General features: G+C 40.2%; 1 protein-coding gene across 3 annotated transcripts; it reads left to right on the top strand.

Moving 5' to 3' along the window:
• The first annotated feature begins 105 nt into the window (after positions 1–105).
• On the top strand, positions 106–27847 carry usp33 (ubiquitin specific peptidase 33). Of its 3 annotated transcripts, none has more exons than XM_026149061.2 (24): positions 106–266; positions 8055–8153; positions 8295–8348; positions 8457–8519; positions 11943–12092; positions 12269–12377; positions 15602–15671; positions 17121–17234; positions 18681–18759; positions 19907–20351; positions 20464–20604; positions 20793–20908; positions 21188–21360; positions 21484–21554; positions 21652–21685; positions 21786–21831; positions 21944–22124; positions 22285–22411; positions 22588–22757; positions 24628–24709; positions 24825–24933; positions 25587–25689; positions 26381–26449; positions 26639–27847. In XM_026149061.2, exons 2-24 carry the CDS (start codon positions 8070–8072, stop codon positions 26794–26796), a joined length of 2748 nt encoding a protein of 915 aa, XP_026004846.2. In that variant the 5' UTR covers positions 106–266; positions 8055–8069; the 3' UTR covers positions 26797–27847. The 3 variants fall into 3 exon arrangements, with proteins under 3 accessions (XP_026004846.2, XP_026004849.2, XP_026004847.2); XM_026149062.2 differs by lacking the exon at positions 106–266 and adding an exon at positions 957–975; XM_026149064.2 differs by lacking the exon at positions 25587–25689.
• The last annotated feature ends 69 nt before the right edge of the window (positions 27848–27916 follow it).

Raw genomic sequence — 27916 nt, 5'->3', positions numbered from 1 at the left:
TTAAAAAAACAAAATTATAGACTGTATAGAATTAAAAATCAAACGTGCAGCAGGATGGGGAGGGCTCGTATGTTTTCTTTAAACCGGAAAAGAGGCGGGGACAGCAGTAACGTTAGCAACCACGCTGAGCGACAGGGACGGTTATCGTTAATGTGAAGAAAGGACTGCACTCTAATATGTTTCTCTAAGTACAGACTGAGTTTATGTTGCAGACCGGGAGTACCATCGGATCCACCTGAGAAGCGGCGTCCTTTGGTACCGAGCAGGTAAGGCCGAAGGCTGACGTTGCGGCTGACTGTGCCGTAGTCACTGTGGGATTGTCCCCGATCACAGGAGGCTAACGTTAGCCAGTAAGTTGGCTAACCATTTCACTTAAACACTCTCTCTGGAGGGTAATACGTTCACCTTTTGTTGTTTTTATATGTTCCTTGTGGATATTACGTCAGATAAAATGCTCTTAGGATGGCCGTTAGCATGCTAAGGTTAACAGCGAAATAGTGCTAGTCAGCCCGTGACGCTGTCAACGCCTCGACTGGTTTTGACAGCTCACTTTGGACAAGGCCGAAGCCACACACATCTGTAGTATTCACTGTTTTTATCTACGTGAGGCTAAACCACCCGCTGCTTTAAACCAAGGTAGTTAAACCATGGTCCCTTTTAACTGAGTTTTTTTCTTCTTTTTTTAACATTGTGGCCAATGCTACCCATTTGTAGACAGTCTGTTGCTAAAGTGAGCTGTTAAGCTTTACATGCGTTGTTGTTTTTCCGCCTTCCGGTGTTTATTGTGTTGCTACTTATCATTTCAAAATTTCCCTAAAGATAACAGCTACAGCCACAGCCAGCATCGCTGCTTTCATTAGTGGTGCGAGATTCGGGTTAACGCCCCACCCTGACCGCGCCACCCCTTTGTGCACAGTTTATATCATGTAGTATTGTCACGTTGCTGGCGGAGGTAGTGAAACGGTGCAAAGAAAGGTTTGTTAGCCGAGATACTCTTCCTATCACCAGCTTTACGTAATCTCACGAGGCTTGACAGTGAAACTAGCTTCTAATCAGATTTTCCTGGTGTGTACTACAGAGTTTAAGGTCACTTCAGCTTTTGCAGGGATGGCCGCAAAGTCCAGGTAATTGCGAGGAGCCTGGTAAGATGAACGAAACCTCGCCCTGTTTCACTTTGCAGGGATTTAGCGTTGGTATGAAATGAAATCAGTTTCAAAGGCGTCATTGATTGTTAACTTCGACTTAGAGACGGTTTTGCTGAAGGGAGGAAGCAGGCTTATTGACTTGCACGTGACTGAACATGAATTTTTCATATCTCCCAGTCAAGCTGTTGTCTTGACCAGATCATGACGCTACAAACCCAGACACAGATGCAGGTTTTTTTTTTTGTTTTTTTGCATAAATAAACCTTTGGCTTTCCACCTTTACTGTGATAAACATGATGTTAACAACTTTGCATGCAATTCTGTTAATTCTTTTGCCTAACAATATGCAGAGCAATTGTGTTTATGGGCATTGTCCCCCAAAGGTCCACTCTGAGCAGGAAAAACCCTGAAATATTTGCCATCTTCCTGCTGTCAATTATAATATCTGATATCTAATGTCAGATATTTAATGGACTATCATTGTTTTCTCACTGCTAAGATGATGGATTAATCAGCAGTTCTAGTTTTGAGGATCACATTTTGTCAGAAATAAACTGATTGCTTTTAATTACTTAGGTAAACTCAAAATGTTTACCATCTTCTGCTCAAAGACAGACCTGGAGCTAATTGTTTAGTCGCTGAGTATTTTATTATATATTTCTTTGGGTGATTAGAAACGAGAAGACTTCAAATTGAAGAGAAAACATTTATGTGCTACCTGGATAGTAACTCAAGCATTGTCGACCCGTGATTTTGTGCCCAGAATGGCTATTGGATGATCCGGCCTGGCTTGTAATGATGCATTTACATGTGCATCTTTTTTTCATCTGCATCCAAGAGTAATATTAGTGCAAACAGCACTTGGAACAAAACACAAAGTTGGCTTCATGTCATTAACCACAAACACCGACTGATGAGATGGAGCTATGTCCTGTGTGTACTTCTGAGGTTTCTTCCCCCCCCCCCCCTCATACTGTTGTTGTTGTCTGTGGGCTGTACAATGGAAAAAACAAAAGAAGAAACAATCAAAGAGGGAGAGAATCACAATGATCAGCTTTCTCTCTTAAACTTGGTTTTCTGCTTCAGGCTCTGTGTACGCTCACTTGACTGCGATTGAGTGCCTCCTGCTTCGGTCAGAGGAATTCCTGATAAAAGTCTATAAAGGATATGAAAAAAAGACGACTTTTCTGCAAATAAGCTGAGAGTATTACTGCAGAAAGTCATTTATTTTGTCACTCAGTGCACTTTCAGCGCAACAGTTATTAAAAAACGTGACTGCTACACATTTGAGCTCTGAAATTTTAAACTGGATCTGTAGAAACATTAAAACTAACCCGTTGTGTTTACGCCTGACTCTGTACCACAGCTTAATGATGGAGAGGTAGAAATCCCTTAGACTGATCAAAGTGAAATGGAATATTTTTGGTGACAAAGTGTTTTTGTCTGTGTTAAACAAACTTTGGAGGAGATTGGGAGAAAAATGAACTTTACTGCAGGCCTTCATTTGATAGTGTAAGTAAGCTGTGACTGAATAGGTTACATGTAAATAGAACAAATTCCCCCAGTAAAGGATCAATATCATCCTTGGACAATGTAACACCCCCCCCCCCCTCCCCCCGGAATATAGAATGATTAATAGATTAATAATTTAGATGATTAATTTATAGCAGAGAAGGTAGTTCTGGCGTGGCAGGTGAACAGCTGGCTCTTCTCATTTAGACAGGCTGTTCTACAAAGGACTTTTACTGGTGTTTTAATGGAAAAATACTGACTGTAAGAAATAAACAAGTCATTAAAAAGAGTTCATTTTAGCAAGGTTTCTTCAGAGGGAAATTAATCAGTGGAAACTAGGGAAGAAGGTGATATAGGTCAACTTCCAAGAAACAACAATAACAACATAATAATTTTGATGATACAAGGAAAAAATGCTGGGCAACGTTTTATTGATGCTCGCAGGCAGCAGCATTTATAAGTGTAAGCGAATGAAGAGCATTTTCTATCCCTCTTTTCTAATGAGTTACTGTCATTGATGACACAGTTTGTTATTCAAAGTGCAAATCTATTGAAACAAAGTGTCAGTGGCATTATAGTGCAGTAATAGTGACACACCATTATGCAGCATAAATCAAATGTAAGCGCAATACTAACCTAGGGAGATTTTCCTGTGACAAAGTTAAGTAAAAGTATTAAATAACTTCTTAACACGTACGTTTTAGAATGGCTAAAGTAATCTAAGCTTGTAAATTAAAAAATATTTTCCAACTGGAATCTCGTGTCCTGAGTTGAGCTTTCAACCAGCTGCTTAAAGCCCCGCTTTTCCAGCATGTAACTGCATCAGTAATTCCACTTATCATTTGCAATTCCTGTCATGCAGATTCAAACCAGCGAGTGCTCCAGCGGCACTTGGCGGAGACATTTGTGTACCTTTGGGTAACACATCTCCAGCTGCTAGCATCTCCTCCTTTGTAGCCTGATTGTACTCAACTGTGTTTTTGCCTCGAGTGGTGAAACAAATTTGTTGTTTTCACCCGCGGTGGGAACACTTTTCTTGCATATTTTCCAGAGTAGTGTGCTTTTTTGGAAGTTGTTGAAGTACCTTTTTACTAAAACACTGAAGGCTGACATGTACCTTGTGTGCTCGTGCGGTATTGTCTTGTTGCATGCACCAGGGAACATAAACACATGGTGTTGCTACAGCAATGATTTATTGCTATGAGGTTTTTATATCTCATAAACATTTTTACTGGCGTTATCATGAACAATAAGATATGGTAGAGCAATCACTTTATTGGCCCAGAGCCATGGAGCTGTTGGTTGTGTTGAAGAGAATCAGTGAAAATGTGGTGCATAATTACACATATTTTAAAGTAAACTCTGAAGCTAACCTGTTCCAGACCAGGTTATTTGAGCAGCAATAGTCACAGTGGTGATCTAGGAAGGTAAAAAAGAAGTTGTGACACTGGAAGTTCGGATTTTAAGCTCAACATACCTCACTAACCCATTATTCTCACTTTGTAGTACATCCCTCTGTTTTGAGGATGCACATCTTCCTCTTTGCACTAAAATAGATGGAGCTATATCCTGTGTGTATTTCTTTGTTTTTTTTTACTGATACGTTTGCACTTAACAGGTGTCTTCTGTGCTTGTTGGCAAGCCAAAGCGGTATATCATAGGTTTAAAGACATTGTGTATGCTGTGGCACTCTGTATGAGTCATTTCATCATTAATGTGGTTTAAATCTGCTGAGTGAATCTGCTGTCATCAATCAGTAAGTCTTTATTTATATTGCACCTTTTGTGATGGTTAGTTGTAAGTGCATAAGAGATGACTGATAAGACAGAAATCAGTGTACTAAAGAAGAAGAATAGTAATTAAAAAAAGATAAGCTATGTAGAATGTTTTAAAGGAGAAAATATCATAAAGTAAAGGCAAATAAGATGTAAGCACACCATGAGTATATCAATAAAATGAAGTGAAACTGAAAACAAAAATCCAATGCTGGATAAAAAGGAAAACATTCATATTTTTATAAAGCACTCTCAGTCACCCTGTAAGTACATGTGACTGCTGTAATATGTGCCAGCGACTGCATTTTGGAGCTTTGTGGTGAATGATGCTATCATTGATCTGGGACACAAGTTTTAAGACTAAAGAGGTATTTTCAGTTAAAAAAAAAAAAAGAAGCAGTTATTATTTTAAGCCTTTTAGTGGCTGTTGTCGTCCATATCGGACACAACAGATAAAAGTGAAATTACTGGCTTTTGTGCCTCCTGAAAAACACTGCAAAGTGTTATCACTTGTGTAATGTGTGACTGTGTAATAATGTTTTCTGTTTCTTTAATGCTTCTGTTCCGTCCAGTGACGGTACCCAGAACCTGTTGTGGGGTTTTGTGCTCACAAAACCCCACAACAGTGACTATTCTTTGCAAGCTCCTTTGCCCACAACAGTGACTATTTATATAGCTGCGCACAAATGAAATATAAAAGTGTAAATTTAAAGAAAGTACACATCAAATTTTTTTTAATTAATAGAGAGGAGGACAGCGAGGAGGTAAAACTGATCACGTTCTGGTGTGGACAAAACTGTGCAAAACCACTTAAAGATAAGGAGGAAAAACTATCAGGAGGAGTTAACACAGGCTAACAAGATGTCAAATAAGCTAAAGAAGCTACTTTAAAGCAAGCCATCTGTTCTGAGAGAAACTTTGTCTGCTGTGAAGAGCTGGATTTGAACCAAAGGCAGCAAGAAGATCACTCCAAAATGTCCCTGAAAGTTTGGAGTGACCTTCACCTGTTCATTTGCAGCCTTTTCTATTTTCCCCTTTTATAAAATATGATGTGTTAATATCTTACAGTTGTTGCCCAGTGTTTGATGGAGTAATATGTGACTTAAGAGAAATATGATTCCGGCAAACACTCACACTCAGCCGTTTGCTTTATGATGAAATGCTTCTTTAAACACAGCACTCTGGATAGGCAGACCCCGAGCCACCAGCGTCCCTTGTCATTTTTATCGGCACGTCCCCTGCTCCCCTAAAGGCCATCTGTGTCAGTGTGTGAGCCTTTTTTTTTCTGTTTTGTTTCTTCGGGGTAGGGGATTCGACTGCGTCCTTGATGAGGAGCCCGATAATGGAAAGTTCCAGCGGTTTCTCAGCATCCCGCTGCACGGGATTCATGTCTTTGTTGAGCTTCCTCTTTTCACACGGAAAAGTGAAAGTACAGAGATTTTGCTCTTCATTTGTACTAAAATGATAATTGCATCATAATTTTTCAGCACGTGCAAGAATGTGTTTGATGAAGTTTGGAAGAGCTTTTGTCATTTATTGGCAGACTTTGGCAGCATGGTGCACTGCTGGATACATCTTATGTATATTATATTACTGAAACTTGAATTGCCTAAGCTGAATAATCAATCATTATAACCTGTTATGGTTGCAGATGGGATCCAGAATTGTCTGTGAATGAGTAAGGGTTTATCCTCTGGTTCAAAATCAGCTATGTAAGCACTATTGATTTGCTTATAGTTAAAACAAAGAGGCTACGTTACCCCAGATAGCAGAAGTCTATATATTTTCCTGTTGTTTTTGCTGGTGATTTTCCTTTGGTGCTGGGCAAAACCTCTTTGGTGAATGCCAGCATTTTCATTTGCAGGGAAAACCTTAAATTATCAATAAGCTCTAATGAAAACTGATGAGAAGTCTCAGGTGCATGATGTCGTATACATCCATCAGACAGAGCAGGAAATAGGCTTGTAGCCACAGCTAATTAGTACATCTTGGTGTTTTTTGTTGTTGTTTTCTCTTTAATCTGTCAACGTCTCTGACTCTCAATCAACTGACTGCAGCACAGTCAATTTGTCCATTTGACCATCATCACTAATGGTAATGGAGTGTGATCTAAAGCCTGTGCCTGGGATCATTGGAGTGACTTTCACTTTCATTTTAGTGTGTTTATTGTCAATCCACGATTTTCAGGCATGCAAGTCGGACATGTGTCATTCATTTCAGTGTTGCTGTCGGTGAAAATGTGACCCTTTTTTATTCCCTTCTACAAAGCGTATTTCTCAGTAGACATTTCTTTGCAAGCAAGCTTGATTAGCTTGAGCTGTATGACCAGGTGCATCTGCTAATTGATGCTAAGTGACATCCATACAAAATATGATAATTTCACTTAGCACAGCTGAAGCAAAGGCTTTCTGGACAGTCTGTATCACACAGCAGTGTTTGTTTATTTCTCAGATAACTCCATTAAAAAAGGCACCATCAGCAAACACAGTGAGAGGTTGAGTTCAGTGACTTTAATTAGTGGAGGTGAAGCAGCTACATGTGGGTGTTTAAACCTTTGCCCCTAAATCCAGTATACAGATGGATGAGACACGTTTTTGTACTCTCCATTATGGTGTTTTGAAATCAGATGGGACAAACCAGTGATAGATCCTGCTGTAAAACTGAGGCACAGCAGACACTCAAAGGTTCTTGGCAATAATATACCCTAGATAATTGTTTCTGGCTTTTAGAATAACCGCCTTAAAATAACTACATGTTTTATTCAGTATAACCTGAAACTGGCGACTAAGTCTGTGAAGTCATCAGGAAAGTGTTCACAGAAGTCGTAGAGGAAGGGAGCCTAGGGGTGTTCTCTTTTTTATTTTATTTTCAGAAGTCTTTTGGCAGCTAGGCGAGTCGCCCCCTGCTGGCCACAAAAGACAGCACCGCTACATGGATCCAACTTGTCAGAACAAAACCTCTTAAAGCCATAGAATAAAACCACAATATAAATATGTGTGACTGTGGCTCAGAAAGTAGAATAGCATTAGATGCATACCAGTTTGTTTTACTGTTTACCACTGGCTTCATGTTTCACGCTGGAAGCTGGCTGTCTTTTCATGGCGTCTGTGCTATTCAAGAGGAGTGGCATTGTTTTCCACTTCCAGAGTAGGTTTATTTTTCAGCCCTGGGTGTTGATGCTTGGTCTTAACTCATTCATAAATCTCAGCAGTCTGCCTTGTCATTATTAAAGTCATTTATGATGCGACTGCTTGTTCGACATGAGCTGGACAACTGTGTCATGATCCACTGCTTGGCATGTCAGTGGCTGATAATAAGGGGATTTGCCAGTCATGCAGCCATGGAAAAAATTTATCTTGTGAGGCGATGAGTCAGGTTACTCGAAGCCTGACTGTCTTGCTTGTCATCAGAGTTGTTCTTTTAAATATATCCTCTGTTACACTGTCAGCTATCAATTACACGGTTGAGAAGCGCAGTTTTAAGACAAGAAACCCTCCATTGTATTGTTCTTCTTTTGTTTTGTTTTTTTTGTTGTTGTTTTAACTCGGAGTCACTCAACTCAAATTGCAAGTCATGGACTAAATGTTGTTGGTTTGTTTTTCTTTCTCTTTCACATCCTCAGACCAGTGGGTGAGCAATGCCACCGGTGTCCAGCTGTGACTGCCCCCACCTGGACTGCGTGGGTGAGATCACCAAGGAAGAACTTATTCAAAAATCTCATGTGAGTGACACTCTCCACCCTCTGTTGTATTAAAAGTGCTATGCAGCATAACAAAGACTGCATGACAAGCCTGGTTTTATTGTCTTGGTACTTTCTCACCTTAAATGAAATAACCCTGACCTGGGTGTTACATTTTTCTAGGGCCAGTGCCAAGACTGTAAAGTTGGTGGACCAAATTTATGGGCCTGTTTGGAGGTAAGACGATGTTTGCTGCTGGAAAATTCTGCTCTTGCTTGGTGAAAAAGTATCCGCATTAGACTGCATTTTCATTTTTCTGCATCCCCTGTTTAATTTTCTCCGTAGAATGGATGCCCCTACGTGGGTTGTGGAGAATCTCATGCTGACCACAGCACTGTTCACTCACAGGTGAGACATCTCAGACTTTCCAGTGCGTTTCCATTGTATCAGGATTTGAAATTACATGCAACTTAATCGAAATTACATGCAACCAAAGGAGAAGCAGATGAGGAACAGATGGTAGTTCAGGAATACCAGGTCCCAGGAGTCATGACTTGCAATAAAAGCACCTCCAGCACCACTTTTATTTTTTATTGTTTTTTCTTCGTCAAAGAGCCCGAGTGTGCATCTTTTTAGCTTTTGAAGTGCACGTGCTCTCAAAAACCATCAAGCCAACTCTGTCTGGCCACATCTCCACACATCCAGTTCAGTTTCAGCAGTGGATCATCCATTATTAATCTCCTTTCCTCTGGGAAGTGCAGGAGACTCACTATTACTGTCGGTTCCATGGCTACAGTAACTACCCCTCCTGCAGCTCATCCACCCTCTGGTGCTCTCACTGTTGACTAAAGCTTTTCCTCCAGCACGCTAGGGCCATGTGGGGACAGGAGGACTAAAGGGGCAAACATGTAATTTGCTCTGGCTGTTACTATATCCGTTGTTAAGTCTGTATCTGGAAAAGGCTGTAAGAGGGATATTGGATACAGAGGGTACTGGTGGAGAAATTTAATATTAGCTAACCATTTTTTAAATGATATCGCTCATGAATTTAATATGGATCCTCTATCTGGGACATTTGTCTGCGGTGCTCGCCAGCCACCTTTTGTGTGTGTGTGTGTGTGTGTGTGTGTGTGTTGTTTTTTTCCCTTTCTTTCCAGTTGAAGCCATCTAAATCTTTCAAGAATAGGGACCATGCTTAATTAGTGCTCCAGAAGCCCTGAGGGGACAGAACCATTTTAATCTCTTGACTACGCAGTGATGGAGACTACTGCCAGATTGTATGTGACACAGTAGTAAAGGGGGATAATGTTTTTGTTTTTATGTTTTTGTCAAGCTATAGATCACAGAGCTGACCAAAACTCAATATCTGTACATTTTTATTATTTGGCACATTAGCAGGCAGATAAACAGCTTAAAAATAAAAAAATTTCAGGTTTTAAGCACTGAAATCAAACTATTCTGCTGAAATTCTGTAAAAGGTGGTCTAAGGTCGTTACCTGCTACCAGTGCTGAGGTGCATGTGATGCTTCAGTACATACATCAGGAAGATAATGACTGACTGATGACTCAGTGGACTTGTTCGCTCATACTGTGTTATTAAATCCCTCTGGCACTGCTGTATCATCTCACATTCAGTTACAGTCACATGATTTAAAATATCCCCCCAGCAAAAGCAGTGACAAGAGGAAGGGAAACAAAAATCTTTCATTTCTTGCTTTCTCATCTTCTTAATTTTGCACTTTTAATTCCAGTTATCACCGTCTCTCAAAGTGGAGGATACTCAGTTATTCCTATGAATACCACACTGTCTAGCTTTAAATAGGTATTTGCTTTTGTTTGTATTTCAAACTCCACTATACATTTAAAAATGGATGTTTAAAGTAAACTCCTGCATATTTCAAGAAAATTATTTTAAGCTTTCCAGTTACTTTCAAGCTGCCGGTACTCTGAAAGTGTAGTTCCTGATTGGATCACAAGAAGAAGAATGGTAGCCTCTTGCATTTCCTAGCACTCAGTTATTTCACTCTTAAAGACAGAAGAGGCTTAGGAAGGAGACTTGACAGTCAAATGTTTTTGTTTTTTGTTTTTTTTAAATTATTTGACACACAAAACTAGATCCAACCACCTCCTTATGACGATCACAGGGTAAAGCAGATGTTTTATTGCGGCCAACGCTGCCACAACACCACGAATGTGTTTTTAGTTTTAGTTTGAAAATAGCTTGAGAATGAGGCATGAGTTGTTGTGATGGGACAGGTTTTACTGCATTATTCCCTTTTCTCACGCAATATCATAATTAACAAGGAGCTGAATTTGTTTTAAACAGTTAAATATTATATATGCTGGTAAAACATGCTGTAAAGCTCTGTGAATTCAGTTTGTTATGAATGCCCCACCTGGCATGCTTCCCTTTATAAATGTTTTAAATTGTGGTGTTTCGAGGCTGTGCTCAGTCTAGTGTGTCACCTCTGCCAGCTCTGCTCTGCACCGCTGTGGGAAGGCTAATGTAGGCCCGATGAATAATACAGTGTGTGCTGCTGCTCTTATTCGGTCTCGTGTCAACCCGCCCAACAGCAGTGGGTCAGCAGAACTGGGCCACGTTTCCCCTTTATCCTTCGCTCTGCCTTGATCTCCACCTTTGACTTGAGACATCCAGTTTAGTCTGACTGTGGTTAAAATACTCTGAAGTCTATCCTTTTTTGTTTGTTTGTTTGTTTCTACTTCAAATTTGGGTGGTGTATTACTATGGACCAGTGTAAGTGCTGCGCCCAGTTTGAGATGGTTTGTTTCCCTGTTACCATCTCTGTGTAGATGGAGGGGTACATTCATTGATATTAATTTATTCCTAAGTGTCTTGCCCTGAAATCTAACCATCACAACTAATTGCCAGACTCTTACCCTAGCCTAAAATCCAGGTTTAACTTGAAACAGGTCTTTGAAGGGATTTGAAAAAATAAGAAAAAATATTATTGTATTGCCTTTTGTTTCCTGTGACAAATTACTTCTGTCACCTGCTCATGTTGTTTTGATGGTTCAATAAAGCTACAATCTATAATCTGCCTGTTCTGCAAGCCACATGTTGAACAGAAACACAGACATTCAGTGATTGTATCCTATCCTTATTTTCAGAGCAGTAAATGTATGATTGGTAGATGAGTGGGTCATCTACCAAAAGAAAAGGTTTAGTGGACGACCTTGATTGATCCCCGGCTCCTCCATTCCATGTGTTAACGTATGCTTTGACATACTGAATCCCAGTGCATCCATTGGAGTGTGAATGTTTAACTAAAAAGCACTTAGACATAGATAAAAGTGATGTATCATTGTTTGTTGTGATTGGTTGAATGAAACTTGTAGTATGGAAATGCTTTGAGTGCTTGAATTAAGTAGAAAGGTGCTATGAAAGTATCAGTTTATTAGCGTGCTTAGGGAGGATCTACAAATTATACCTGGAACAAAATAATTTGGATAATATACTCAAACTAGTTCTGCACTAATGTTCTATGAAGTTAGGTGGATTTGAAATTGTGCTAAATAAGCAAACTCTCTTTCAAATTAATTTAATTTGAGAAGAAAAGTCATGAGTTTATTCACCCCATGATTTAGTTGGACTGTTCCCAGAATAACTTTAGTCCAGCTGCCAGGAGAGACGTTTAGTTTTTATATATAAAAGCAGCACCACCCATTTTACAAGATGCTGGTTGTTAGATTGCGCTGAAGATTATGAAGCAGGGGCGTGTGTGTCAGCTGCTCCTGTTAACACAGTGTTCTTGTTAAACTTTGTTTTTGAGCTCTGACACGTGTCTTAATAGAATTTATTTCTTTGGATAGGACACGAGACACAACCTCACGGTGAACCTGACCACGCTTCGTGTGTGGTGCTACGCTTGTGGCAAGGAAGTTTTCCTGGAGCGTAAACTAGGTCCTCACTCACCCCACAGCAACAGCAAACCCCTCCCCTTGCCGCAGAACGTGGGTCAGGTATGAGCCAGGCTTCCTTTCTATTGTTATCTCACAGCTTGAAGATACGGTTTACTTGTAGAACAGGCTGGTTTACATATTCACGAATGAGGAATTCCACCAGTAACAATTAAACTGTAGTTATTTATTTCCTAGACAAGATCTTTTATTATAAGGTTTATGTGTGTCTGTTACAGGATGGCAACAAGGCCCCTGGGAGTCCTACCTCCCTGAGAGTGCCCTCTAATGGTGGCTGTGAAGACATAGACATGGAGATGGAAGAGGAAGACGACATACGTGCCAGAGGTGAGCTGTGTTTAAGTGATTACCACATCAGTGTCACAAAGAGTTAGCTGATAGATCTTATTAATGAATACTATCATTTTCAAATTAAAGTATTCAAATCAACACAGCTAGTTTAGATTTTATATTAAACACATCCATTTATTGTGGCAGACGGCCAAAAAACATAACATCTGCCACGAGAGGTGGTGTTTACTGCAGCTTAAGCAGCAGTTTAAGCAGATTTTGTTTTAACACAGTCATACAGCAGTTCATGAAATATTCATGTGCTGTAATCTATTGATTTGTGTTTGTTGACCCTGGTTTTCGGGTCAATGAAGACCATTTTTAAATTTGCTTCAGCTGACATGTCGTGATTTCTGACTGTGTACACAAAATGGACATTTTTCCTCTTTTGAAAGCCCAAAGAAAAGTCCACATTTGACGGCTGGACTTTTATGGTAGTTAGGATAATCTGGTCCAGAGATCCATGTTCAAGTCATCCACATAACAGATTGTTATTATTTTGGATATGGTACTAATTTAAAATATGTTATTAATTACCATTATCAAGTTTAGCCATTAAAATTACTAGTCTGGATATAAAAGCGTTGTGTTTAGATTTCCACACTAAAAAAGGCAGAAAAAGGTTTGAGGTAAATTACAGAGGCTGACACTTGTTTCAAAGCTCTGTTTTCTTGGTTGCCTTAGTGATACATCCTTGCAGAAGCCTGAACAAAAGCATGGGCATACTGTACCTGCTGTAGAGACAAAATATTCTTCCTATTGAAAAAAACGTTAGTTTAAAAAACCAAGAAAACAAAAAAACGGCACAACTCGTGTCCACTGAAACAAACAACTATACTGTTTTTGTTTTTTGTTTTTTTCTTGTGGCATACTTTGCCAAGAGATCAGACTTGTTTATTTGATTTACTCCTGGCTAATTTATTAATGATAGCTTTGGCATTAACCACATGGCATGGCTAGGGGCTTGATTTTTATTCATCTGTGACAATCAGACCAAAAACACCTGAATGCAAAGACTAGCAAGTGTCGTTCAATACTTTTGCCCATTTACATAACATGAACTACCCATTGTCCTTGTTGCACCAATGGGCCAAGTCCTTTAAAAACTATAAAGAGGTTATTAGAGATGACAAATTAATGGTAACAAATATATTTCAAATCAAAAAAAATGAATACACTCTGCTAGGTAAAGGTTAAAGATGTCCAGTAGCCTGTTTGAGCTGACATTGTTGCTTTTATGTGTGGCACAATAATCAAATAAAATCAGTCAAGACCTTTGCAAAAATGTGAAGTATAAGTTCAACAAACTGGCAAACTTGCAATCAGTTTCTCACAATATTAACCAACAAAGGTAGATATGAGAGGTACATGTCCCGCACGCTCAGATCAAACACTGAACATGCGTCAACGTGCCAGCTCCCCAGTATGAAGTCTGTGCAATGTTCAGTTGAAGGAAGCAGGCAACTGCACAGTGAGCGAGCAGAAGTCATTTGTGCCGTTTGACTGTTTTCATGTGTCTGAAAAACAGTCAGACGGCATCTCTGCCTGTTTTCTGCAGAGAGAGTTCAGCTGCGGACAGTGTCCTGTGTTCATTAGTGAAAACGGCTTAAAGGCCGTAAGTGAAGCATTTTTATATTCAAATCTTCTAATTAAAAGTCGAAGCTCTGCTGCCTTAGACACCTTTTTAATTATTAAAATCAAATACTTTTGAAGTCAGTGGGGTGACAAAAATTGAATTGTGTTTTATCGCCTCTTTAATCCAAGTTTGACGAAATTAAAGATGAACACCTCAAATGCAAGAGCTCGGTAATCAGCAGGTGGTTTAGTTCAAAGTGAATGTTATGAATGTAATTAAACAGAAGTAAATTTTTGCAATAAGATGAGTGTTTTTAACGGCTCTGATGCACCAAACAGTCTTCAAATAACTAGAGCTGAGAAAAGCCAGCTAATGTGTTGCCTAGCCCCCCCCCCCCCTCTTAGTCATCTGAAACATATATTTAAAACACAAACAAAATCAACTAACAATGATTTACTTGCAGCTATGAATCTGCAGATGAGGGTAAATTAGGATGACGTGCAGTGCCAAAAACTGTGGTAAACTGCACAATGCTGCTAAGCAGGACTATGAGCGGCAGTGCAGCTCAGTGGGTTCCTGTCAGCTCTGTCCCACCAAAGTCACTGTGGAAGTAATGTTTGCACACAGGCTCCACCAAATGACATATGTTATGTTGCGCCTCATGTGGTGCAGCTCGGGCACTGGCACTGCTTCACAGATATTTTTGTCACACATGCAGATCATATGATTAGGAAGCATGGTGAATACGCTTTGAAAACTAATGTGCACTGCAGAACAGGCTGGTCGTATATGTGGGCGACATATTTATAAAAGGAAAACGCATCTCTGGACCGCTACAGCAGGAATGGACACAATTCAGCACAGCATGTTCCCTCATTTGGTGTTTTGATGAAGGCACTGGACCCACATATTCCTGAGGTGTTTAATTAGGTCAAGTTCTGGTGACTGTCCATCAGACATAATTTTCATACTGATTAAACCATTCACTGACTGCCTTGTCCCCTGTGGATGGGAGGGATTGTCATCCCAGAAGCTTCCATGTTGAATGTTGGTGTGTAACAGTGGAAATCCGTTCTTTTGGTGGGTTTATCAAAAGTGTTGTTGTTGTGTATATACTCCAGAAATCAGCTGTTATAGGTGCAACATTTGAGTAATGAAGCACATCCCTGTTCTACATTTTATCACCTGTGGCCGTGGTTTCACAAGGTGAAAGAGACAAGTGCATGCTGGGACCTTGTTTAATGTGGTTTGTGCAGTGGCTGTGCAACAAAACTCATGAAGGCTGGACTCTGAATAAATAGAAACATAGGTTCTCACTTGCATTCCCCAAAACATTATGGCAAATGAAGTTCTAGAACTTAGACCATTGTTATTATACCCCAAACAGAAATAAGACTTTGAATTGTAGTAGGAGCGATAAAATCCATTAATATGAGCTGTGTAATGGGGTGGAGACCACAGGCCACAGCAGCTGTGTCTAAAATACACTAGGCAGGCACTTTTTCCTGCCCCTGCTGTAAAGTATTAATCTCAGAAATGAAACGGGTCTTGTGAAAATGTAGACACTTTCTGTCTGCCATTAAAATTTACGAGGAGTTGATGAAAGGCTTACTTTAATTTCCCCGGTGTGCTCTGTCTCCGTCAGGCCTGACAGGACTGAAGAATATAGGCAACACCTGCTACATGAACGCTGCCCTCCAGGCCCTGTCCAACTGGTGAGACTGCTGTTTATCCACCTTCTGTCCCTGCGTCTACCTGTCTATCCCACTGTTCCTGCGCAGACAGCTTTTTCTTCGTCTAACTTTCCTCTCATTTCTCACACTGTTAACGCGCCTATTCAATAGCCATTTGCTGTTTTATACACCATCTGACTGCCTCTTATTGACTGTGAGAAACAACCGCGGCTGTGCTCATTTGAGTGAGTGAAAATTGCTGCAGTGCACCATTTGAGATGACAGAAATGGCCTTTTGGAGTTCCCTGTAGGGTCTTCTCTTACAGATGAACACCAACTCTTCTACCCCCCCACAAGTCTTCTGTTGCTTCTCCTCATGTGTTTCTTGCTCCTTTCCCACCATTTCTTTCTTTCTTTCTTTACCTCTTTCTTTTATTGTTTTTCTTCCAGTCTGACTCATCTTTTATTGTTTATTGAAGTGCCAATCTGTGTGATTCACTGCTCATGTTTGGCTTATTTGCGGTGGTCACTTAACTTAGAGCTCTGCAACAAACCTCGAGGCTGTCTTATTGCTTTTATTTTTCATGGAACAACAAAGCAAAGCCCTTCTTTCTTTCTAATACCATCTACCCACGGGCCAGTAAATGTTTAAATTAAATGGATGATGCTGTGTCTGGATGTAAGTAAAAATGGGAAAAGATGTGGGTCAAAATTTGCAATCTAAATCACATTCCAAAAATAGGAAGAACTGACTCACGCAGCTGCAGAAGGAGGGACCTTTTCCTGAAACTTCGCTTTGATGTCTGTTTGTGTGAGCGTAGCGTTCCTCAGTTACTTTCGGGTCATTATGCAAGTCTAAGGACTTTTCTCTTGCCAAGGGAAGGGAACACTCCATGCCTTATTCATCCTGTAGTTTGTCTCTTTCGTGCAAATTCCCGTCCATTCTGTATTCGTCAAGTAAAATCCCCTCAGCTGTTTCTCTTTTCAGCCAGTCTGATGTCCTTCAACTCTCAGCTGTGTGAGGCGGTTTCTTGCATGAGACAAAACCTCTGGGAATTTGTGATATCACTCAATGACTCAAGTATGAATTTAAATGAAATGAATAAAAAATAAAGTGAAGGCAACATTATGTAGATGTGCCAGAATGAAACCTCTCTGGATCTCTGTTCTTTATAATATATTTTAATCTTAGAGTCTAATTGAAAACACACATTTAACCTTGAGTAGTATGATAATACTAAGGTATCAAAAAAGCTTTTTACAAATGCTACATATTATAATAATGCAGTATTGTTCTTTGCTCTGTTTTTCTTCCTGTGTCAAAGTTGATTGTTACATTCTGTTTTTTCAAATTACACACTTCACTCCACTCTTCAGTAATGACAACCAATGACAAACTGTTTTGCTGAAGGACAGTATTTGGTAAAGGCTCGTTTATTCCTGCATGTGATATATTCATCCTTTCTTTTTTTTGTCCCCCTCCTTCTGCAGCCCACCCCTGACACAGTTTTTTGTAGAATGTGGTGGCCTGGTGAGGACGGACAAGAAGCCCGCTCTCTGCAAAAGCTACCAGAAGCTGGTGTCAGATCTGTGGCACAAGAACAGGTATTTGGTTATTTACATGACTGAAGAATGAATATTAACATGCCTCCATGCCACAGTTGGAATTCAGGGTCGCTTTCATTACCACCCCAGTCGAATAGTAAGATGTTTAGAAAATGACGCAAATAATGTATATAAAAGATGGATGCAGGTCACTTTTCAGACCTGGAAGTCCTGGATTATTTCCAGTGGCCAGCAGGGGCAATTTCTGTGTGTGATTATAAAAGAATTTGTGCTGTCAGCGTTAATCTCACTACAGCACTAAGAAAAATGTGTGGAAAAATGACCTTACTTCCCAATTGATCCATTAATTCATGGTCTCTTACAAATTTAGAGTTTTAATGAATACAAAATGATTAGATTATATTAGATTAGATAGAACTTTATTAATCCCTCGGGTGGGTTCCTCTGGGAAATTCGATTTCCAAAAAAGCACAGCACCGACAGAAGTTACAGAGTTACAGAATATTATATATATATATATATATATATATATATATATATATATATATATATATATATATATATATATATATATATATATATATATATTATAAATAGGAATAAAAATACAAGTGAATTGCACATTTCAAGTATTGAGTCTATTGCACCGTTGACTATTTACAAAAGTATTGCACAAAAGGTATTGCACAGTGAGGTGAAGAGGCACTACAGCTTAGTTGTTCCCCCCTCCTTTGTCCTCCTGTTTCCCCTCCCTCTCCCCTCCAGGGAGGAGTTAAACAGTCTGATGGCGTGTGGGACAATATGATATGTGTATTGTCAATTATTCTCCTCATTTAAGTCAAAATGGACAAAAAGGCTTGGAGCACTTTTAGACAGACCTAGCTTGTGATTGACAAGCCACTGTCATATCAGCACGCAGTGTCTCTCAACTTTAGGCTCAGTTCTTTCTGGATTTTGGTATGATGGCATGCAGCCTGATGTTGATGATGATTGCTGACTGGTTGAAAAATTCACTTAAACAGGAAACGCAGTAAAATGATGGAACAAAATTAGTGTGTTGGCTGTGATAGACATTTTGTTGTTTTTACACTCAGTTTCACTTCACTACAAAGAAGTTCTTTGCTTAATATGACTTTGAGCAGCAATGTTTCTTTTATCTATTTTTACACTGCCCCCCTGGTGGCAGTACACTGCTACAACACACAGTCATATTCTGCAAAATTACTCATAGGCCCAACACGAAGCCATTCAGTTGGATCCAGCCCTCTGTTGTTGTCAAAGCTGAGATGGTGACAGCAAAAAAATTTCAAACTTTAAATACTTTGCGAAACAGTGGATAAAATCATGCTGATTGTGTCCATCTTTAATATACAGTCTTTCACATGAGAGCAGTTTTGCTGTTTCTAATTTCACACTCAACATTACATGTGACCCGTGCAAAAAAAATTACATCTTTAAATCAGGCTGTGTTTTCTCACATTGCAGACCTTCCTATGTGGTCCCAACCAACTTGTTCCAGGGGATCAAAGCCATAAACCCCATGTTTAGAGGATACGCTCAGCAGGTGGGTCATCCCAGATGATGAAATGAATGTGCAATGTTTTCATTAATGCAAAAAACAAAACAAAAACATGGGGACACTTGTCACACTTTGAGCCTTTTTCTAGAGCCAAACAGCGTATTTGAGTCTTTCATTTGTCATAAAGTCGGCAGGTGATATGATGCAAACCTTTGACGACTGTGTTGTACGAAATAATAATATCTGTCTGAAATATGATGAAAGATCATATGCTTTTATAATAATGTAATAGGCCTGTTATTGATCTTTTTCTTTTTGATAATTTTGTTTTTTTTGTGCTGAGCTGGGGTTATTATCAGTCTGACCCCAGATTATTAAGATGCCCCAGATCTTATAGTCTCTCTTATTTCCCTCCGTATCACTCTATTCTTATTCCTTTACAGAAATTACATTTTTTTTCCCAGCTCAAAGCACTCACTCCGCTAAACCGAATCCTCTGCCTTTTCAGTCACTAACATGCACTTTCTCTCTCTCTCACACACACACACACACACACACACACACACACACACACACACACCTGGTCTAAAGGTGAATTGCTTGATTTGATTCCATTTGGCACTTGAAAGCAAAGTTTTGTGCATTATGGACATAAAGGTTTTTTCAGAGAAGTTAAATTGAAGCACTTTGTGTCTTTGGCTGGTGTCTGTAAATAAGGGATTTATAAGCCTGAATGGTGAATTGATAAAAGAGGCCTGTTTCCTCTTGGCTGGCCACTGTTTGTTCAGAGGTTTTAGCTGAAGAGTATTCATTTGTCACGCCACGCTGGGCTGCACAGACTTGGATTAAACATCGCTCTGAATGAAGTTAACATTCCCCAGCTCCTGTGAGAGGAGAGTTCATTTGGCTTGAAGAGGGAGATTGGATGTCTGAGGTTCATTAACTTTGATTACACGTTCATGAGCATTTGGTTTCAGATGTTGTGATCAAAATTGGGATAAACACGGAGGTGAAGTGGTTGTTTTATGTAATTTGGAAGAAGATGTGCTTCACTTTGCCTGTCAAACTCAGTAATATATTGGAGGAATAAATGGTGAGTTATAAGGAGCTCTGATTTCCACATGCTATGGTGACCAAGATAGTAGAATAAATATCTTGCCCTGCTAATATTTTGTGTTTAACTGCACTGTAGGATTCCCAGGAGTTTCTGCGCTGCTTAATGGATCAGCTTCATGAAGAGCTGAAGGAGCAGCTACCTGAGCCCTGCGACCAGTCTCACAGCATCACAATGGACGACAGTCCCGAGGAGGACAACCATAGCCAGTCAGACAATGACTTCCAGTCATGTGAGTCCTGCGGTAGCAGCGAGAGGGCCGAAAATGAAGTGCAGGGTGGGAATGCGTTGATAGATGACACCAACGAAGCAGAGATGCTGATTCCCGAGCAAGATGAGATTCAGGCCAATAGGGAGTGGCAGAAGGAGAAGAACATGATTAATGACCTGTATCGCTCCGGGACTAATGGCATTACGGGTGGAAGCACTGGAGTGGACATCGACAAAGATGTTGATACCACTACAGAGACCACGCCTATTATCAGCAGCCAGGGAGCCATCAAGGTTCAAGGCAGAGCGTCAGGTAAACACATGAGAAATAGTGGCTCATATTTCACGGGATGACTTTTTGATATTCACGGCTAAATTTATGACCTTAAGAGTCTCTAAACCTTGGTCTTTTTTTTTTCTTGCAGATTGCTTTCCAGATATCCAAATGCCAAACACTACAAGACCACAAAGTCCAGTCCCCATGGAGGGGCACATTCCCAAAATGTCCAGCAGTCCACCCAAAGCAGCCTCTGGCTGGCCCAGTCTGAACCCGGCACACAAGAAAGGTATTAAACTTTGTTTAGTGCCAGCGAGTTCATCTCCATTATGAGAGGGAGTCGTACCCAGAATAAGAACTGTAAATATAAAGAGGTTAGCAAGGTAACAGTATCCCAAAACTATCCTTGCTGACTCTTGTGTGAGACATGCTGTACTGTATTCTCAAATTTCTCTGCCTCTGTCTGCTTTCTCACAGCAGTGACCACATTCTCCCCGCCAAAGAACAAGCGCCAGAAGAAATATCGCAGCATTATCTCAGACGTGTTCGACGGGACCATTGTCAGCTCAGTACAGTGCCTCACCTGTGATCGGGTTAGTGCTTTTGGTTGTCTTTTTGTTGTTAGATCCGATTGAAATGTTAATGAAAATGCTGAGATGTTGAGCCGCAACAGAGGAGTAGGTAGAAAAAATGCCATTCTGATGATGGGAGGAAAGATGATCTGTGATCACAGTGACATTTTCGCCTTAAGGATAATTCTGCAAAGTGACAGCTCCTGACAAATCCTTATAAAAAAAAAAAAAAAACACAAACAAATGAAAAAGCGAAAAAAACAACAACCCCATTACACTTCTACCTTCTGTGGCCATCAGGTGTCTGTGACCCTGGAGAACTTCCAGGATATCTCGTTGCCCATTCCAGGGAAGGAAGACCTGGCCAAGCTCCACTCATCCACCCACCAAACCTCCCTGGTAAAAGCTGGCTCCTGCGGGGAAGCTTATGCACCACAGGGGTGGATAGCATTTGTCATGGAGTACATCAAGAGGTGTGTCTATAACCCATATGCTGTATTTTTTATTTATTTGTTTTTTACATCAGGCACCACTCAGTAGCTGCTTTCTGTTTTTGTCTAAAATTCACCTCCCTCTGTGTTTGTTTCTCCTGTTAGTTGGTTCTGGGGTCCAGTGGTTACACTACAAGACTGCCTTGCAGCTTTCTTTGCCAGAGATGAGCTAAAGGGTAAGTGGGTGGGTGGAAAAATATGTTGTGCCAGTACAAACATCAAGAATGATGTCTCAATAATTGTTTGTTTTGTGTTTTTAATTTTTTCCCTTAGGAGATAACATGTACAGTTGTGAAAAATGCAAGAAGTGAGTAATTTATTGCACATTAACTAAAATGAGATCTAAATGGACTGCACCTGCAATGACTGCTCCTCTCATTGATCTTTTTTTTCCTCCCCCCTCATAGATTACGAAATGGAGTCAAATTTTGTAAAATGCAAAGTTTGCCAGAGGTAAACTGACATTTCTAGATATTTATATGATGAAGAAATCCAAATATTTATCCAATATGTCTTCAAATGCCAAGCTTCTGAAATGAGAAATGTTTTCATTCTCCTGCTTCAGATCCTGTGTATTCACTTGAAGCGCTTCAGACACGAACTGATGTTCTCCACCAAGATAAGCACCCATGTGTCATTCCCCCTCGAGGGCCTGGACTTGCAGCCTTTCTTGGCCAAAGACAGCTCCGCCCAGACCACCAGCTACGACCTGCTGTCAGTCATCTGTCATCATGGCACTGCCAGCAGTGAGTGGGCGCAGTCACTCCCTTTTCTGCATGAGACCAGGGCAGCTGCCACCATTTGGCACATACGAGTGTCCTGCATTCATTCCCCTGGAAATAAAATTCACACTTACTTGATAGATTTGTGAATGCTGCTCTAACACATCCCCCTGTCTTCTCCCAGATGGCCACTACATAGCCTATTGCAGGAATGATGTGAACAATCTGTGGTATGAATTTGACGACCAAAGTGTGACTGAGGTGTCTGAAGCCTGTGTCCAGAATGCTGAAGCTTACGTGCTCTTTTATAAGTAAGCCTGGCACACTGTACTTCTATAACTCCTACCTGAACAAATGTAAAAACAAGCTCTCATTTATCTCTGTAGCATTTTAAAATTCACTACGCTGCTCAGCTATTAAAAATTGGATCGTACTTTTGCTTATTCATCTAAAATACTGATTAATATTTGATCTGTTTCTGTCCCAGAAAGAGCAATGAGGATGCAGTGAAAGAACGTAGGAGGGTGTCGGGCTTATTCAACATGATGGAGCCCAGCCTTCTGCAGTTCTACGTCTCCCGCCAGTGGCTTAACAAGTTCAAGACATTTGCCGAGCCAGGGCCCATTTCCAATGATGACTTCCTGTGTTTGCATGGAGGTGCGTATGAAAATGTCAGTTTTCCTGCTGAAGCCACTCGGAGGTCAGATTGTCCTTTTCCTCGCCCTGTGTCTAAATGCTTTGTGCAAAACGTTTTGCTTTGACTTTGACACAGCTTTGGCTTTTGTTCTCGCTCTGGATTTCTGATTCTGACAACGGCATTTCCAACTTCAGAAGAGGGGGAGGGGTTTCTTCTCTCTGTGAAGATGATCCTTCATTCTGTTTTTAGCAGAGAAAGGGGGGAAAAAAGTCCTAAAAGGGTTCATGCGAATGGAAGTGACGTAACTGAAAAATAATTTGTGCAGAACAGAGAATGTGTTTACACACTGTAAATAAGCACTTACAGCTTTCTCCCTCCTGCTTGGTAGTCACCAGCACCTAAGCACATAATAACTGGCTAGTCAGGTACATAAGCAGAGATAATATCAGTGCAGTGAAACCATGATTGCTTTGTGGCAGTGCAGCCAGTTGTTTTATTTTGTGTGCAAAGCCGAAAACATCACAGCTTATTTTCACTTTCCTGTTCAAGTGTGCCATGAAAAACACACTAAGACTCCATCAAGAAGCTCTGGCTGCATGTTTTCCCAGGAGGACTTTTTGAAATAAACAGCTGTAAAATGGTGCTGGTGCAGACATAAAAAAACCACTAATTTTTCTTTGAATTGTTCATTTTAGTCAAAGTATCTTAGATTAAAGAAGCGAATTTAAAGACTTTAATTACCTGGTACACTGAGTAATTAAGATCATTTTAGATTTATTTAGGGTTCACACGTCACTTTTCATTATTTGGTTCATTATCTTATCTCGGCTTTCACGTTGCATCAAAATTTCAGTGCTTTTTTGCACGTTCACTTTTTTCCCCCCCACATTCTTCAGTATCTGCAGGGTCTTACTGCAAGCCTTGTTGTTTGCCTATTAAGATTAGAGGTTCTTAATTAAATTTTGCCTATTATAAATCAATAAGACAAGGCCCAATGAAATATTCAAGAGGGTTGGGGGAGCAGCAGTGTAGATTTTCAGTCTAGGGGAAACTGCTGCTCATATCTTTCTCACATGTCAAGATGAACTTAAGCTGACAAATGAATTCAAAGAGCTTTAATGCAGCGACATGGAAGGGTTGTTATTTCGTCCTACTCCCACTTCCTTCTTGATCTTGCTGTTTTAAAAAGACTTGCTAAAAGTCAACAAACATTTAATTAACCCAGGTCAGCTTTGCTGTATAAATTATTTGTGTAACCTAGCTTGGAGAAGGAAATGAGACCCTATAACCTGTAAGTGTAATAAATAATAAAGCTTACGGGCTTATTCAACCTATTTGGTGTTTAATATTTGGATCAAAAGAGAGAGGTGATTTAAAAATCTGGAAATTTAGGAATGAGTTGCCACCGTATCCTGACTTTTAGTATCTTAAGCTCAAAAACTCTTTTAGTCCCTAATTTATACAATAAATCAAAGTTCCATCTGGAGCTATAATTGACATTAAACAGTGGGTTTTCACAGGCTGTAATAAATACATCTGAAGTGTTTTTCAAGAAAAAGCCAAAAATTGGAGCAAAATAAACAACTTTCTGTGGAGATCTAAAAAATAATCTTTTTCATAGTCTCGCACCCTGCGGGGAGTTTAGACATGCAGTTTGGGAAGGAGTTTTAATAACAAGCTCTGGGGGTCTGAAAAAAGGAGAAACTGAAGAATATTTAATGATATTGGTAGCACAGTTTGAGCAGTGAATTTGACAGAATTGTGCATAGTTGAGCTTCTTGCCCTGTTTAAGCTCAGCACTGATCTGTAACCATGCGAGCTGTTGCATTTCATGTAAAATAAAATGTTACACTGCAAGCGTCTGACTGCTGTTTCACTGCGTTTCATCAGGTGTGCCGCCCAACAAAGCGACATTCATCGATGACCTGGTAGTGATGCTGCCGCAGAACGTGTGGGATCACCTTTACAGCAGGTACACGAAGTCGACACTGCTGCTTTCAGACTGGCTGGAGGCTTTAAGCATCTTCAGATCCAGCGATTCCTTTGGCTGAAGTAACGTGTGAGTTTGTATGTACTGTTTCCCGCAGGTACGGAGGGGGACCGGCTGTCAACCACCTGTATGTCTGCCACACGTGCCAGACTGAGATAGAAAAACTGGAGAAAAGGCGTAAGCAAGAGCTGGACATGTTTGTCAGGGTAAGCACCCACCCACTCCTCACCTCCCCTGAAAAGCCGTCCAAGCAGCGGCTTTATTTAGATAGTTTCAAAACTGGTTTGTGTATGTGTGTGTTTTAATGCACGGTGTGTCAGTGCAGCCAGGACTCATAGGTGTGTATAGGCCCCTTTTTCTTCAGTCTATTTAACCAGTTGATAGGCTGCATGTGTTGATGCTGTTCACCCCAGCAGGAGATGAGAGGTGCAAGCCAGATGAAAGCCTTATCATTAATGCATTGGGACAGATGCAGCTGTTATTGCCTGCTCAGAATAGGTGTGTGTGTGTGTGTGTGTGCGTGCGTGCGTGCGTGCGTGTAAGTGTAAGACAGAGCTAAAAAGGAAGAACAAGAAATGTGTCATTTTTTTGTTCTTTTTCCAAGAGAGATGAAACTGGTGCAGTGTGGTTTTAAGACTGTCTTCTAATTGGAGTAACTAGCAGAGAGAATTGATTTGGTTTTCCATTTCCTCTCAATCCTTTCATCCTTACTTTTTTCCTTTTTTTGTCCCCTATCCCATCCCACTTACCCCTCCTCTTTCCCCTCCCCACCCCTTTGCGTCCTCCCTCTTGTCTCTACCTCTCACTCCACCCCCACTTCCTCTCTCCCTTTCTCTGGCTCCTTCTGCTCCCTCTGTAGCTGAACAAGGCGTTCCAGGAGGAGGAGTCTCCAGTGGTCATATACTGCATCAGCATGCAGTGGTTTCGTGAGTGGGAGGGCTTTGTCAAAGGAAAAGACAATGGTAATTGGACAGAGGTCTTGCCTTTCCATTCCCCCACCCTACTCCACCCCCCTAGTCCTGTTTAAATGTCTGATTAAAAAGGTTAAATGTTTTCCATGCGATTTACTATGGAGAGACAGAGTTTCTGGAACAAACTGCGAGTCTATATGTTTTCATCGACATATGGGGGGAAAAAAAAGGCAAATAGATTTTTTTTCTTTTTTTTTTTCCTATAGAAAATCCAAATTCTCAGGTTTTTACAAACAGCTCATTTTCAAAAGAAACTGTGGAGTCCCCGTTCCTTCTTTTGATTTTTTTCTTCAAAGAATTCGCTTTAGTCCCCCGAGTCGGGTTTCTATCCTGCTCCAGCAAAATGAGGCGTCAAAATGCATTTCATTGGTGTTCCACTTGTCCTCATATTTTTTTTTCTCTTTGCTTCCCCTACTTTGTATTGTCACATCTATTTATAACAGCTTGCATCTGGCACGCCTGCAAATGTCTTTTTTTTTTTCTTTGTCTTGACTTCTGCTCCTCTAATATTTGTCTTCTCTCTGTAGCGAATGGGGAGCAGATATTGCTTTTTTGTAGTGTGACAAAAGCATTTGACATTTTAACATCATTGCTCTTTGATACAGTTAGGATATGAGAATATAACTCTGTTACTGATGTATGTAATTTCACAACTAATTTTCTTTTCTTCGTCTTTTTCCAGACCCACCGGGACCTATCGACAATTCAAAGATAACAGTAAACAAGAACGGCCATTTAACACTCAAACAAGGTACAAGCAACGTTTTTAAGTTGTAATTCTGTTTCTTCTGTTTTAGTAGGAAATGTATGTCTGAATATTTTAATATGGGTTTTTAAAAAGCATCAAACAAGTCTTGCAGAGATGCTGTGGACTGTAGAGCTGTTTTTCCTGTTGCTGACGTTTACGATGTATACATTTGTGATTGCACCGACCCTACAGGAGCAGATTCAGGACAGATCTCTGAGGAAACGTGGAACTTCCTCCACTCCATCTACGGCGGTGGTCCGCTGCTGACGGTTCGACCGAACATCAGCCACCAGGAAGTAGAGTCGTCGCAATCAGAGGAGAAGATCGAGGTGGAGACTCGCTCCGTTTAATTGAGAACTTGACAATACACCACAACAACATCGAAAACGTTTAAGAAACGGAAAGCCTTTTATTTTGCACTTGACTTTTTTGTTTCAAAAGCATCCAAGCAAAGGACCTCATCTTTACTCCTGCGTGACAGCCTTTGACAGAGGGAATTAACTGAAAAGGGTCGTCATGTTGTACAAATCTGTATAAAAAGCTCTTAAATTTCTATTAGCACTGTAGTACTCATGTTTCAGGTTTTCAGAACCAAGCATTTAAAATATGTGCAGCTAAAAGAAATTCCACTGAATGCCATATTGTTTTGTTTTTTTTCTTCTTTGACCAAATGAGCACATGTTCTATGTCCATGTGTCTTGTGTTGCCGATACTGATGAATCACAATACATCTTGCTGTAGATATACCACATATTTTTTATTTCCTGTTGTATTATTCACTAAATGACAAGGAAAGCAAAATGTGACACTTGGGCTATGAAGGGACTAATTGCTGACTAGTCTCAGGAATGAATTTTGTGTTTTGCACTGTTCTGTAGAAGTACAAATTGGCATGCTCACACAGATGTCTGGTTTGTATTTGAATGTACCAGTACTAATAGTATGTTGGTCAAGACTCAGCACTTGGTTATTTATAACAGAAGGGAGTGATTTAACATGATGTCAATAGATTATTATTATCTTTTTTTTTTTTCTTTTTGTGGAAACGTGGCAGGCAGACTTTTTAAGAATGCATGCTCCGAACATTAAAATCCTAGTGGAACATCACATGTAAGTGCATGTAAATGCAAAGCTGCTCATGATATGTGCACGCAAATCCAGATCTGTCTTCACTAAAACTGTACAGCTGCAGAAAGCACATTGTAGTAATGTAATCAGCAACATAATGAGCAATCTGATTAATTAAAGGCATTATTTTTGTGTATGGGCATAGTGTTGCTTAAATGTGTTGGCTGATTAGGGAGTCAACAAAATGCTGTACTCTAAGTTTTTGCATATGAGTAAGATCTATTCTGATTTTTGCTGGCTGACACTATTAAAACTTGATGAAAACATGTTGAATGCTGTGCCCACTCTTTAATTGTGTCACTCTTAAACTGCATGTTGTTTCTCCTTAAAGTGTCAATAAGC

The sequence above is a fragment of the Astatotilapia calliptera genome, chromosome 18 (genome assembly GCF_964374335.1).
Source record: "Astatotilapia calliptera chromosome 18, fAstCal68.1, whole genome shotgun sequence".
NCBI classification, from domain to species: domain Eukaryota; kingdom Metazoa; phylum Chordata; class Actinopteri; order Cichliformes; family Cichlidae; genus Astatotilapia; species Astatotilapia calliptera.
The sequence above is the reverse complement of the archived record's forward strand: the minus strand, read 5'-3'. Positions and strand labels throughout refer to the sequence as shown.